Below are 14,133 nucleotides of genomic sequence, written 5' to 3' on the forward strand. Positions count from 1 at the left end.
GCTTTGTGTTATATTCTATAAAGAATAAAAATTAATTATTTATTATAAGTTTCTGAAGAAATTAAAAGAACCAAAACAAGACTGCTGTAAAATGTTACTTTATTAGAACACTTTAAATTATGTAATAACAAATAAAATAAATGGCTTTAGTTTATTATTAGACTTTTTTCTGTTTATTGTATATATTTTGTAACTCTTTCTGAGTTACGTCATTTATCTAAAACTCCTTTAGGTCCCACAAGTGTGATAAATGTACGATTTCTCCCCTCAATGACAATCAATTGTCAAGCAAACAGATAATAAAAATCAAGAAAATGATCAACTGTGGAACATTGTTCTTTTTCAGGGCTGCTTGAAAAAAAAAACAAACAAACAAAGGATTTTAATAGTTAGGTGAGCCAGTTTGGCCTTTGACTATTTTTGCTACATTGTATAATTACAAATCCCATTCATGATATGGTTGTGTTCTAGCTAGGCAACCTTTATACACATGTTTCTATGTGCCACACATGGTCCAAAAAAAGGAAACTGAAACTTGTTTTTCTCGGTTGTTTCAGTGTGTTTGGCAAGGTGTTCTGCATGGTAAAAAAAGTATTTTATTTGACTGTACATTTTTATTATATATAAGTCTTTTTGCATATAGATGTACTGAGCATGGCATTGTATCATTCTGATGCAAAATATGTGACATTCAATATTGCATGACTGATCAGCATTATAAACAATGAATGATCAATGCTTTAATTTTTATTAATCGGCTTCTAGTTAGTGTCAAAAAGATAGTTTTTGCTGCATAGCACTCAATAGTTACACTGGGCTCAAGCGTTCCGATTTACACTGATGAAGGAGTTTCCCTGAAACATTTGGTTTTTAAACTCTCTATGCACTCCAAGAACACAATCTACGGTATTGAACAATTATTGTAGCTTATAAGTGTTTTGTATGAAACATGAGTGGAATGCAAGTGCTGTTAAATCAGGTCACGAGTATCTTTTGTAATGAAAATCAAAATATTGCCAAACTATATAAAATGAAAACAGATTCTCTGAAATTATACAATCTGTTTATATAACTGTCATAGCCTTGACCGCTCAAAGTTAGAAAGGCCCTGGAGGACTGTGAGGCAAAAGGTCAAGATAACTGAAAAAAAAAGAAATATAGACAATAAATTAGATATCCAAGCAGTTGTGATTTTGGGTCCTACAAATGCAATGATACATCTTATTGTGTTTACACCACAGGTAAAGTAAATTCTTAAGCCAAGTGACCCATACTTGCAGGAGCTTATCATGGTTTCTGTAGCATTAAACAGTTAGAAGTATTTCTAGCCCCCCCCCCCCAATGGGATGCTAGTCTATTGCAGGGTTACCCCCCCCCTCCCCCTCCACAGCATTATTGGTGGAGAAAGGCACAATGAGAGTAAAGTGTCTTGCCCAAGAACACAACACAGTTACCCAAGGAGGGTATGAACCAAGACCATTCAATCTGGAGTCTAGCCCACTATCCATTAGGCCACTGCACCTCCCACATTTTGTGTTTACATGTACTAGCCTCATGATAAATATTTTCTGCAAGAAATCAGGCCATGCGTTTAACATATTATCAAATTTTGCCACATGATAATGTAAGCAGGTATGTACCTTGGGTTGTACATTTCTACTCGTCCTCTCAATATTGATGGTCCTAATAATGTACTAAACTGAGAAAGACACTCAGAAGCAGCTGTTGATGTAAGGGCGTTATCACTTTTCTGTGAAAATAAGAAGATTTGAAATAATTTAATAGTGGAAAGCCTCAAGCAAAATATACATACAAGCATTTAAGAGGAAGACAGTTATGTAAAAAGCATTAGTAGCATAGCATCTCTTGTAAGCTTGTAATTCTACTGGTCACCTAGACTAGTGTAGCATTTGCTATAACAGGGGCATTGACCCTGTTGTTTGTTCTATTATTATATAAACATCAGTGAAATACCAGGAAATCTTTTGCACGAAAAAATCATATCTTTACACGTGAAAATAACATATTATTTTCACATGTGAAGATATCGATTTCGGAACATTTTTTGACAAGTTTGCCCTGTTTCAATGCTGAATAAGCCAAAGAAAATCGATATTAAGTCAAAACATCCTTGGATCTTCCTCGGCAATCTTCGGATATCTTCGGAAAATTTTCGGAAAATTTTCGAAAATGTTCGGAAACATTCGTACGACCTTCGGACAACATTTTGAAAATCTTCGGAAATCTTCGGAAAATCGTCAAAAACATTGTCATTAGTAGGTTTATATAATAAACAGAATATTTGAACACTCGAAGATAAATTTTATATCTCAGCGCAACCATGTAATATCCTCTATTTATTCTCTTAAAAGATAGCAGGCCATTTATTTCATGTGACAGCTTGTGAAAGTTACTACCTGACCCAGAAACATGGCATGAACCTAGCAAATGACCCAGCTTGCAACCAGTCTTGATGTAGCCCTAAAGGTTAGAGCATAAGCAGTATTGCTGAGGAAAATGGGTATGACTCCCATATGATACTCATTAAATTTTTCCATGCCTGTCGAAACTAAATTTGCACCTTCCTCAAAAATATAATATATTTACCTAGGAATAATGCTTTGACACACATAAGAATACCAAGTCTTATAGGAATTTTTACATTTGCTTACCAGGCTGTAGAATATTATGTCAATAAACAGCTCCAAGTGTCTTTTAAACTGATTCTTTCCAATTCCTTTGGCTATGACTGGCAACTAAACAAAACAGAAATCACACAAAATACTTCAAGACATTTTCTTGACAGTTGTCCATTTAGAAATGTAAACTTACAAGCCATTGATGATATACCCTGGGAAAATATATTTTTTAAAAAAAGCAAAACCATCCTTTGGTTTAACATCTCAACTCTTTCCTTTCAACATTAAAATCACCAACAAAACAAACAAGCAGCCATTTAAATAGTTTTGTATATCATCATGGGAAGGATGACTCCCTTGTATTTTTTACCACAGACAACAGTTTCCAATTTCTGGTTTTTCCCTGATAAAAATACAATTTCCCTGACCAACTAAATATTGGTATGTAAATATCCAATAAAAGTAGCTACCTCCACCCTCTGCTTCCAAAAAAACATTGCTGAGATGACATTGACCTAAAATGTTTCTTAGCGCTTTCAGTGGTGTTTAATCAAAGCTGTCCTAATTTTAACTTTCCCTGGTATTTCTTCAAAAGTAACTTTCCCTGACTCAAGATAAAATTCCCTGAGTTTTCCCTGGCCTTCAATAATTTTATTTGGCATTTTATTTGCCTGTGGTATCTGTGCTCTGATCACAGTAACACATTTCGATTACCTGAGTACACACAGTTTCCAGTAGATGCAGATGTTGTGTGTAATGTTTAAAATGGGCAGCCTGTGCCACAAGTGGGATTAAGGTTATTACTTCTTTTTGAGCCTTGGGATTTGTTGAAAGTTCAGCGACTAAGTCCACACACCTAGAGAAGAAAAACAAAACGTATTTTCTCTATATATACTTCTTTCAGGCTGTCATCACTCCCGTGAAAAAAAAGGAAATTGGATACCAGCTCTAAACAAAATTGAAACGTTGCATGTAGAGAGCAAAGAATCTTTCACATAGATAAGTATGAAAAAGAACTCACAACCTTGACATTGTAAACCATTAAGTGTAGCAAAATCTTGTGTCTCCTCTTTACGGTTTATAAGGCCTTATCTCCAATCTCTGTAATGTCTTCTGTTCTTGGATGATATTACAGATATAAAGACTTTCCAGTCATATTTAGAAGACAATACTCACCCATCAGCCTTTTCCCATGGTTCAGCAGGTCTTCTAAACATGTGATCTGCACAGCCGCCACCTCTTCTCATTTTAGGAGCAAGAGACCCACAGGAGTACATCTGACCAAATGATAAACAAATAAATTAATATACTACAGTAACCATATTGAACCGTTTACACTTGTGTGCAGTGTTTCACGACAGCAAAATGTTTAAAATAATGCACAAAACTACACGCTATAAACTGATATAAAATTATTCTAACTTTCATGTACCGCTAACCATTTTATGGGTAGGTAAGGCAATACCTGTCTATCTGTATGTAGGTCCATGTCATTGTCTCTCAATCTTTTTATCACCCCAAATGTGGCAGGACCCTTTTCAATTGCTGCATACCTGAGAATTAGATACCGGTAGTAATAATAATCACAAAAGAAGTCAGGAAATAATCTGCCTTTGCTGATCAATAATCTCAGATACATTAAAAAATTATTTGTATAGTAACATTCATTTGAGAATATTTAATAAACATTACTTTTCTGTGGTAGCTTCCTGTTTCTCTACTCCTTGCAGACCTTCTGTTGCTTTCTTGATCGCAATACTCAGAGCACTCTCACCTGAAAACAAATAGGTAAGCAAAAAAAACTGTTTAAGATTTAAGTTTGAGGTTTTTCTTGTCACACAGAATTATCAATGCTGATTGCCTTTATGGTTAGACTTTCTCAAGGTCCGTTTCCGGTAATTCATCAACGATCTCTTCTTTCACGTCAAGACGGCCAAGTTGAACGCTTATGCTGACGATCATCAGGTGTACTACTCCCATAACGATCCTGGGGTTCTAGAGGCATGCGTATCGCACAATGTCAGAGTGGCAAATCAGTGGTATCAGGAGAATGGAATGCTAGTTAAAGAGAGCAAGCACCAGGGTCTAGTCCTGGGTGAAACGGATTTTAGTTTTTCCTTCCCAGTTCAGGAAACGTTAGAGATTTTTGGAATGGAAATTTATCGATAAAAAGCTTGATTTCTAGTCATATAAATTATCAAATGTGTGCAAAAAGATCAATAATCAATTACATGTTATGCTGCGCTTTCGAAAACTTATACCCAGGGGCACTAAATAAGAGAAGCACTAAATAAGAGAATCCTTAGATTCATACTTGGGGATTACTCGTCCCCTTACAGCAGTCTTCTCAAGAAAGTCAATTCCACCTCATTAGCTAATAAACATGTTCAAAATTTCCTAATATTATTGTATAAAAGCCTGTTTTTTCCCCATTTTCCAGTTTACATGAAAAATATGTTCTCACTTCGGTCCTCCTATTACGATCTACTCGGCAATAACATTTTGTCCCTTTGTAAGCCTAGAACAACGAGCTTTGGCCTTCATTCAATTTCATACTTCTCAGCTAAACAATGGAATGCATTACCTGACTGTATTAGAACATGTGACTTTACAGAGTTTAAAAGGAACATTCAGGGAAATTATGACTTTTGTTTAGTTGCATTTACTTTTTTTTCACATTTTGCATTTTACATTTTCATTTTTTTTATTATTATTATTATTATTTGTAAAATTCATTAAATATTCATGAGGGTGCAAAACAATCCCAGCACTGTATTCAGATCACATGTACACAACTATAAACCCCAATACAAATCAAACAATAGAATTAACTTTTGATACAGACTCCTGCTCAGCTAATTAGTATTCATTAACTTTTGATACAGATCTCTACTGATTCGCATAACAAAACTTCGCATTCAATTTATTGTTTTCATTTCACAAGTAGAATAAAATATTTGCGTCCGATCTGTATGGGCGTCTACAATGGCTCGCCTATCGGCTCGCCATTGTATACGCCCATACAGATCTCCCGCTCATATTTTATCTACTACTTATTTTTCTCAAAGATATCAGCTACAATATAAATATTATATTTAAAGCTACTCTAAAATTTGAATGAAAATAAAGTCTATGTATGTATGCATGTATGTCTCCCTCAGTTAATTCCTCTTCTACCTACCATAAGCTTTTACAACATTTCCAAGTGACATGGCTGCACCCTGTCTGACTGATGGGATACTGTCTGACAGATTCTCAAAAAAGAGTGAATACAGCTCATCCATGCTGGAACTAAAGACAAACTGCCATAAGAAATAAGACATGTAGCTAATTTACTCATGATAAAAACTGGGACCTGGTGTGCATTGAGCTTACAGTGTCACATCAGGTTGGGCCCCTGTATCTGCAGCAAAAAGCAACTACATGTAGGAGTATCACTAGTTCCCTTGAATGGGACAAGAACTACTTCTGATTCCCCACTTCCTGCTCACCCCACCTCACCCCCCCCCCCTTCCCCACTACCCCTGCATTTAGGACAGGGTGCCCCAACAATTTAAAAGGTTTGCAAACACTGATTTGAAGAAAATGCTTACTTTAGGTGACTCTTCTTTATACTTTTTATGAAACATTTCATAATTTTTTTCAGTAAATACAATGACTGGAATCACAAACCTAGAGCAGTGAATTAGACAATATTATTTGATACAGAATGTAAAAAACAATTAAAAACCTGTCAGAAGATTTCCATTTTTTTCAGACCGCTGACTAGCCATTTGCATTGAGATTTAGTGTATTGCCCATGAACATAACACAAGGCCATTTGCCTTCTGGATTGCAAGTCTGACACCCTAAGGTTTCATTGGATCACCATTCTCCCATTCATTTCAACTTTATTTCAATATTTAAACTTACCTGCATTCTTGAGGAAAGCAGAGAACAAAATTTCCACAGGCGACACAAGCAGCTAGAAAAAAAAATAGAAAAAAAAGCAGCCTTTACATGCTGGAATTACAATTTGTTAACGTCTAACTTCCATCTAACACAAAAGGTTTGCAAAAAAGTTAAGAGGATGAAGGTCTTCATTGTCACAGGTGAAGAGCTCTGACTAATTAGGTGACATTTCTTATAGAAAATGCAGCTTCAAAACTCACCATCCCTAACCGGCCAGCTGTCATCTTTGAAACAACAAACCAAAGCCTGAAGAAGATCTGATACATGTGATCGTAAACAGTCTGGGTTCACCTAAAAATTTGAATTAAAAAAGTACTCACAATGTTGTGTTATCCTTTGACAGAAGTACAATGTATGTGTACTGTATGTCATAAGTTTACTACAGACAAATCCCGATAAATCAAACCTTCAAGGGAAATCGAAAAAGGTTTGAGGTATTAGGAGTTCAGTTACCAAGGGTAAAATAAGTAAGAAAGTGACCTGGAGAGGAATCAAAAAAGGTTCAAGTTAGCCAGAGGTTTGAGTTATCGTGGGTTCAAGTTTCAAGATTCAACTGTATCTAATCTTACTGTGGCTGGTTCAAACCAACATTCAACTTAGGCAACCACAAATACAACAACATTCAGAACAAAATTCTTTACAAAAGTTACCACATGATTTTACCATTAACTAACCTTAGTTCCTAGTTCAGCTATGCAGGCACAGGCAGCCTCTCTGACAGCATGGTTATCTGCTTTTGTTTGACTTATATAAAATTCCACCTGTATCAGGCAAGCAGAAAATTAATCCACATCACGATTACCAAAAGACAAACTGTGTTTTTGATAAAACATTATATTATATTTTAATAGTTCTACTTGTGCTTCTATTTTGATGTTAAGTCGTTGTAGTCTCCCATTAAATTTTTTTCCAAGCTGTTTCACATGATTCAATTACAAACTGTCACCATTCACAGTCTGGACACTCTTTTTCAATGTTGATATGAGCAACTCGAGACACCACAAAGCACTTACGTCCAGGATTGAACCCAAGCATTATTTAATGAGTACTTCATGTTTGACTGTGTAATTTGACATTTCCATATTACTTCATTTTGACAGATTTTTGTGTTTTATATTAGTGAATTTTTATTAATGAGGACACTTTGTGATGCCTGTCATGAGGAATGTGCATCTCATTAGCGTTTAATCCTGAACATATCTGCATTCTGTACCATTTATTGTACAGTAAGTTAAAGCTCATGATGTTTTATTCCAATTCAAGCCCATTTCTTGGAAATTAAATTATTGCCAGTAAAAAATACTGTAACGAGTTGTGGCCAGGAAATGAAATTTATTTTAATTATTGCCAGTACACTTGGGCAAATAATTGAGGGGTAAATGATGTTTTGAAAAAACTTGGTCTACACAGTGCACTGATTGAAATCGGCTGTAGGCTATATGTATCAGTCATAAAACAAACTTTTTTTACTCACTGTTTCAGTAATGTATTTCTCCACCATGTGCTTTCCTTCTGTTCCTACAATCGTTTTCCAACTCTGCTGGGAGTATATTCTCACACCTTCTGCCACATAATACCTGCAAACAATTTGTCAAAAGCCATTTTACTGATCCACACAGTTCATTACTGTAACTCAGATCAATGATAAGTACTGGAAGATATTTAAAATACAGTTGAATCAAGCCCTCAATAACTCAAACCTCCCGCTAACTTGAACTTTTTGATTCTTTTCAGGTCATTTTCTTACTTATTTTACCCTTGATAACTAGAACCCTGGATTATTTGAAACATTATAGGAAAAAATCAAAAAAATTAAATCGCGGAGAGTGGCAGGTGAATCAAAAATTTGCTGCAGTAAAAGAATGGTCTTCGAACTATGCTGATGCGAAGTTTTGGGGTGAGTGGATCAAATTAAAAGCAATTTTTGGCTTATTTGTGTCAAACAGTGGTGTTTATCTAGCGTCAGAAGTGTTCACCCTTGCATATATTTAGGTAAGAGTAAACTAAAATTAAAAATATCGGTTACATAGGGTTTAAATGCTTTAGAACAGTCAAGAAACGTCACATAGACAACATATGGTGTGAAATGTGAACTTTACTAGTAGATTATTTTTCTTTAGATATGATTTTTTCCTATAATGTTTCATACAAATCTTTATAATTTCAACTCTGCCATTTTGACCGAGTTGTCAAAGCATGAGCCTGGGCCCCCTGTGAATGAACATGTCGCGAAAATTTCACGTAATAATGTGGCTGTATTCAACAACAATGTTTCAGTTCTTACCTGTTAAGACACATGGCTGGTAAAACCTTAGGATAAAATCTTTCTCTAGATTCACTGTTTGGTAAAGTCTGCAAGAATTGTCTTGTAGCCATAGATGCTGTAAGCCGAACCTAAACAGTAACAAAACCATTTAACATGCAAAATCAGGGACTTTTTCATTGACAGGTATTTTGCATCATAATTAAAAAGGAATAAAGCAACATCTCAACATAAAATTTTACTAAAAATGTAATGGCATAACATTAGAGAGAAAACATACAGTCATTGGTATTAATTTGGGAGTATTTATACAACTTTGGAGTATCTTACTTGGCTCCAGTTATCAGACAGTCCTTTCTTCAGATAATCTGCAAATTGTTCTCCATGCTTAAGAATAGCATTATTCTCTATGTTAACTACCACTGTCTCTGCTGCTTCTGAGAATTCATCTAAAAGGAACAACGAATAAATGTATGAGAAAACAACTAAATCATAATTATTTCCTAAAAACCCTGTGACCCTCAGATTACTGAGCAATTTGGAATTAAGAAGTGTTGTTTATTGTGGAGGGAGGAAAACCAGAAAACCTGAAGAAAAACCCTCGGAGCAAGGACAAGAAGCAACAACAAACACAACCTGTATGATGGCAAGTCCTGGAATCGAACCTGGGCCACATTGGTGGGAGGGAGGCACTCTCACCAATACGCCATCCCTGCTCCCCACTTTTCACTTTTAGTTTGTTTCACTTGACTGATGAAAAATAACAGTTCTCAGAGGCAGACCTGTAAAAAATTATCATGAACAAAAACACAAATGCTACACTCCTGACTTGGTCTGCACACCATAACATAACCTTGATCCAAAGACTGTTTCCTCCAGCCCTCCTACAGTCCACAAGCTTAACTGATTCATATGTCCTCATACGTTTTCAAGGTAGGATGCATGCCAGTGTTGTGGTTTAATTTTATCTTTGGTTTAACAATTTTCAAACAAGTTTGAATTTTATTTCATTTAAATTGTTTCAAAAATTATGATTATCATAATAATTTTTATTACTGAGACAATAAAAATAAAATTAAACTGGTTTGAAAAAAATATAAATCAAATAAATTAAATTTAACCACAACATCAACAAGAAATGTCAATTGGTCAAATTCCCAATGCTAAGGAACAACAAATCATTAAAAGTTTCTGAATAATTCATTTTGTCGGGTTTTTGACCTAAGATCGCTCTCTTATGTGGAACATTGTTGATTTCACTTATTTCCTTTATTTGCCTTACTTTTGCTTCATAGTGTAAAAAAACCTGTGCTTGTATAGGGAAAAGGTACATACTTATCACCAATGAAAAACTTTGGATTCCTACCTTGCTTTCGCCCCAATCGAACAAGCGATGCACAAAGTTGATAACCAGTCTCTCTCACAAATCTGTTTGTGTGATTCAAGGCCTGGAATATGAGGTCTAGAAGATTCTGTGTGATGTGCTCATTAAAGGCTTTGCCACATCCTTCTATTACTGACTGGAGACATCTAAAGAAAAAATGTCTTCTAATTAGTTAATTATACAGGGTTCGTACTCTTTTGACCTTTTGAAATTCCATGACTTTCCATGACCTTTTCCATGACTTTTTGAAAGTTTTCAACGAACTAAGTTTATTCATTTTTCTTGGAAATGTTCAAAACTTATCTTGATTTCGGGAACGTTTCTACTCTTTTCCTCACATAAAAGACATACCCTGCCTTACAATTTATACCATTTCCACGACCCACACTTAAATTCCATGACTTTCCAGGCCTGGAAAATGAAATTCTAAAATTCTATGACTTTCCAGGTTTTCTATAGTCTGCCTCGCAGCCGATTTTAGTGTCGTCACACAAAAAAAATTTCTTGTGGGGAGGAATTTTTGTTGCGTGACGACACTAAAAACGGCTGCGAGGGAGACTAGGTTTTCTATGACCTGTACGAACCTTGTTATTTAAATATTTCTTCCCTCCAAGTACAGTATCCACATTAATTAATTAATAATGAAATAAGTTTGTATTAACTTATAACAACACCTATGAAAGTTTGGGGGAACTTTAAAATTCCTCAGAAACACTCCCCTAATGTTTTGTTACCAGAGCATTTCTTGTTCTTTTAAAATTTTAGTTGTGTTTCCAAAACGAGACAGCAACAGGGACAATGTTTTCTATACAGCTGTAGCTCAATTTTGTAAACAGGGCTTTGCTCTAAGGGTGCCCGGGTGCCTCAGGCGACTAACTTTTGTCTTTGGGCGACCAAATAATCTTATTTCTGTCATTATAAGCTTTATGCTGGGCACCCTGGATCTCTTAGTTTGGAACCTTTGGGCTCCTTGTAATTTTTCTTAGAGCACAGCCTTGGTAAAGAGTGTGTTTCTGACCTCATGCTTGTCTCCAGATGCTTCCAGCCTGCTGTGTCATGGAATATCTGAGCTGCATCAGCTTTCTTGTGCTAGGAAGTTGTAGCAACATTTAGATTTTTTTAATATTCTTAACTAGTTTACATAAAAAGACAATGAACCAAGTCATATGGCAAATCCTTTCAACGTACAAATACAAAGAATGTTCGAATGGATTATGCAGGTTTTTATTCAAAATTACCAAGCAGATTTTTTATTATTATTATAATTTTACGAGCTTCAAGTGACGACAAGGACATGCTTGCAGCAGAACAATCATTCCAGGGCCCAGTTGTTTAAAGGGTAGATACCACTTTCCACCAGATCAATCACTATTTTGTGGATAAGTGTCAACTGCTCTATTAACTGGATATTTATCTTTAGTAGTTGTCATTATCTATCCTTCGAACAACCAGACAAAACATTTCACTCTCACAATGTCTTTTACCACCCAGGTGTATAAAATAAAAATAATTGTGTATTGGCAAGCTGCTAAGACAAACTGCAGAGAAAAAGAAAATAATTGCTTCAAAAACTCAGGAAGTTCAAGATATTGGGAGTGAATTACAGAGAAGTGCTATGTAAGGGAAATGAAAATTTGTTTTAAGAAGTTGGTAATTTCAAGAGGACAAGGGTTCAAAAATTCAGGATTTACAAAGCAAAGTGAGGAGGAGACTGAAAAGAAATTAGAAGTCTTATGGGTGGTCTGGTCTGCCAAATTAAACTAAGTTTTAAACAAAATTATGATCAAATTTAAGTTGGTAAGGATACATGGCACGTAGCAGCTATTAAATCCCGGGGGGGGGTACTTGAGTAAATTTTTGTTGGGTGTGTGCCGCTGGCCTCTCAGAACCCCTACCCCATTATAGTATTATTCTATGGCCAATTATAGACCCCATCTTAGTCACTTTTGGGTAAATTTGATTTTTACGACCCCAACTTAGTCACTTTCTGGGAGCTGTTTGTCAAATATTGAACAACAGCATTAAATACGGTAACATTTTTTTGGTGAATATTTCCGTTAATAAATCACAACTTGCAAGATTTTTGCATTCTCAAAATCCCGGAAAAGTGTGACCCCATTCTAGTCACCCTATAAAAAATGCTTGAAATGGCGACCCCATTATAGTCAGTCCAGTCGAGAAAATGCGACCCCATCCAGCGGCACATCCCCATTAGCCCATTTATAGGAAGTTCCCCCCTCCCCCCCGGGTATTAAATAAACCCCACTCATGGACAATCAACAACTTCTTATATAAATAAAACTACTTACCGTCTCTTGTGCTGTGTCCTTTTCAATGCCAGTTAACTTATGAACAAGTCCCTCATCTACGTCAGAAGGATCAGGTAGTTTTCTCTCAAGATTTTCGCTGACATCTTTCAAGATTTCATCACGGCAGAATACAAACACTTCTGGACCTTTTGTTGCACACAGAGCTCCAAGCACCTCTCCTGTTATTTAAAGCAGACATAGGAAATCAATTATTCAAGGTTAATGTTTTGTTTAAGAATTACTTTTTCTTTGCTGTAGGGGCAAGGTGGACTAACGGATAGTGAAAATACGGTACGTTCTGTAACAAGAAAAGCAACCTTATGCTGTGTCTTTGAGCACAAGACTTTGTTCTCAGATTGACTCTCCCTCCAACCAAGGGCACGCATGTACATTTTTCAGAATAACCAAGAAAATAATGGGGATATTTCCTTTTTTAAGCTGAAATTCTGCTAAGTATTTTTTGTTTTTATAGAAAAAAGTACATATTATTAATGTATTGGTAACATCCAAGGGAACCCAGGCAATTCTCTAATACATGTGCAGATACCTCACACAAGCAAATGGCCCACTAGATTGCGCTTCATAAAAAAATAATATATAAGGCTATCTGCATCATTACTAACCCTCTTCTTATATTTGACGCCATCTTGGGGGCAAAATGACATAAAGACAGCAAAACGTATACAATGGTATTATTTCTAAAGCTTTCCCCACTACCTCCAACCCTCATAAAAATTAAGAATAAGAATTAGGTAAATTATGGGGAGATCACCCTGAGCAGGGCTCACAAAATGGTATTTTGACAGGTTAACACTAAGATATTGAACAATTTTATAATCTGAAGCTTATTTTACCTGAAGCAATCCTTACTCTGGCTTCGTCATCGTGCATTAATTGTAGCGCCTGATTTCTAAGGGTCTCACTGAAATCGTCAGACCCAAGATTGTTCAAAATAACAGCCTTGGATCCCAGTAAACCTCCTTGCTTCGTTTCCCAGCCTCGATCGCTTGACGTCACGAACTCGGTTAAAGAGTTTTGCAAATCCTCCACTTTTTTAACATCTGAAGTGAAATGTGAAGAGTCTTTCAACTTGTCCTCTAAAGCTTGAAGTCCTCTGTCTCTTTCTAGTTTGACGTGACTACAAAGAAGAGCCAAAATGTCATCCACAGTTTTGTCCGCCATCTTTCTTTTGAGATATGACGAAAGGGCTTGTGGGTATAACTTGTTGCGCGTCCCCACTAGGGTACGGTGGGGAGGGACCAAAATGCGAAAAATAAGCCTTTGACTAGCCTGCGTAGCTGGCGGTATTGTTACGTTTTTAAGTGCTCGTTGTCGCGGCTTCGCCGCTTGCTAGTGAACGTAACACTTAACTTAAAAACCCAACAATACCGCCAGCTACGCAGGCTAGCCTTTGACCGAAAAAAATTGACATTAATCGAACCTGACTCAACCTTTCTCCAATGCCATGACAAAATTTTTCTATGTTTATTGTGACCTTTTAAATTTGCAGTCCATTTTTTTTTTATTTATTTATTTATTTATTTTTTTTTGGGGGGGGGGGGTAACGCAAGGCGACATACAGCCTAT

The 14,133-nt window shown here is 36.0% G+C and overlaps 1 protein-coding gene across 1 annotated transcript; it reads right to left on the bottom strand.

Annotated features, from left to right (window-relative positions):
- Positions 1-82: 82 nt before the first annotated feature.
- LOC144629921 (uncharacterized) lies at positions 83-13,732 on the bottom strand. Its single transcript, XM_078488170.1, has 18 exons — positions 13,401-13,732; positions 12,547-12,725; positions 11,256-11,326; positions 10,220-10,383; positions 9,184-9,302; positions 8,875-8,984; positions 8,065-8,167; positions 7,265-7,351; positions 6,791-6,881; positions 6,552-6,603; positions 5,821-5,930; positions 4,332-4,413; positions 4,105-4,192; positions 3,816-3,916; positions 3,354-3,495; positions 2,673-2,756; positions 1,641-1,750; positions 83-1,140 (listed from the first exon to the last, which is right to left on the bottom strand). The coding sequence occupies exons 1-18, from the start codon at positions 13,726-13,728 to the stop codon at positions 1,098-1,100; spliced, it is 2,064 nt and encodes a 687-aa protein (XP_078344296.1). The 5' UTR covers positions 13,729-13,732; the 3' UTR covers positions 83-1,097.
- Positions 13,733-14,133: the final 401 nt, after the last annotated feature.

Source organism: Oculina patagonica, chromosome 11, assembly GCF_052425735.1.
Source record: "Oculina patagonica isolate OP01 chromosome 11, crgOcupat, whole genome shotgun sequence".
Classification (NCBI taxonomy): domain Eukaryota; kingdom Metazoa; phylum Cnidaria; class Anthozoa; order Scleractinia; family Oculinidae; genus Oculina; species Oculina patagonica.

Bases quoted from the DNA above. Each gene is read 5' to 3' on its own strand.
- LOC144629921 (XM_078488170.1), bottom strand. From the start codon at position 13,728: ATGGCGGACAAAACTGTGGATGACATTTTGGCTCTTCTTTGTAGTCAC. The intron at 10,384-11,255 runs GTCAGAAACACA...TTTTTTCTTTAG, and splicing joins CATCTGGAGACAAGCATGAG to ATGTCTCCAGTCAGTAATAG. The intron at 5,931-6,551 runs GTAAGTTTAAAT...GTTTGTCTTTAG, and splicing joins TGCTTTCCTCAAGAATGCAG to TTCCAGCATGGATGAGCTGT.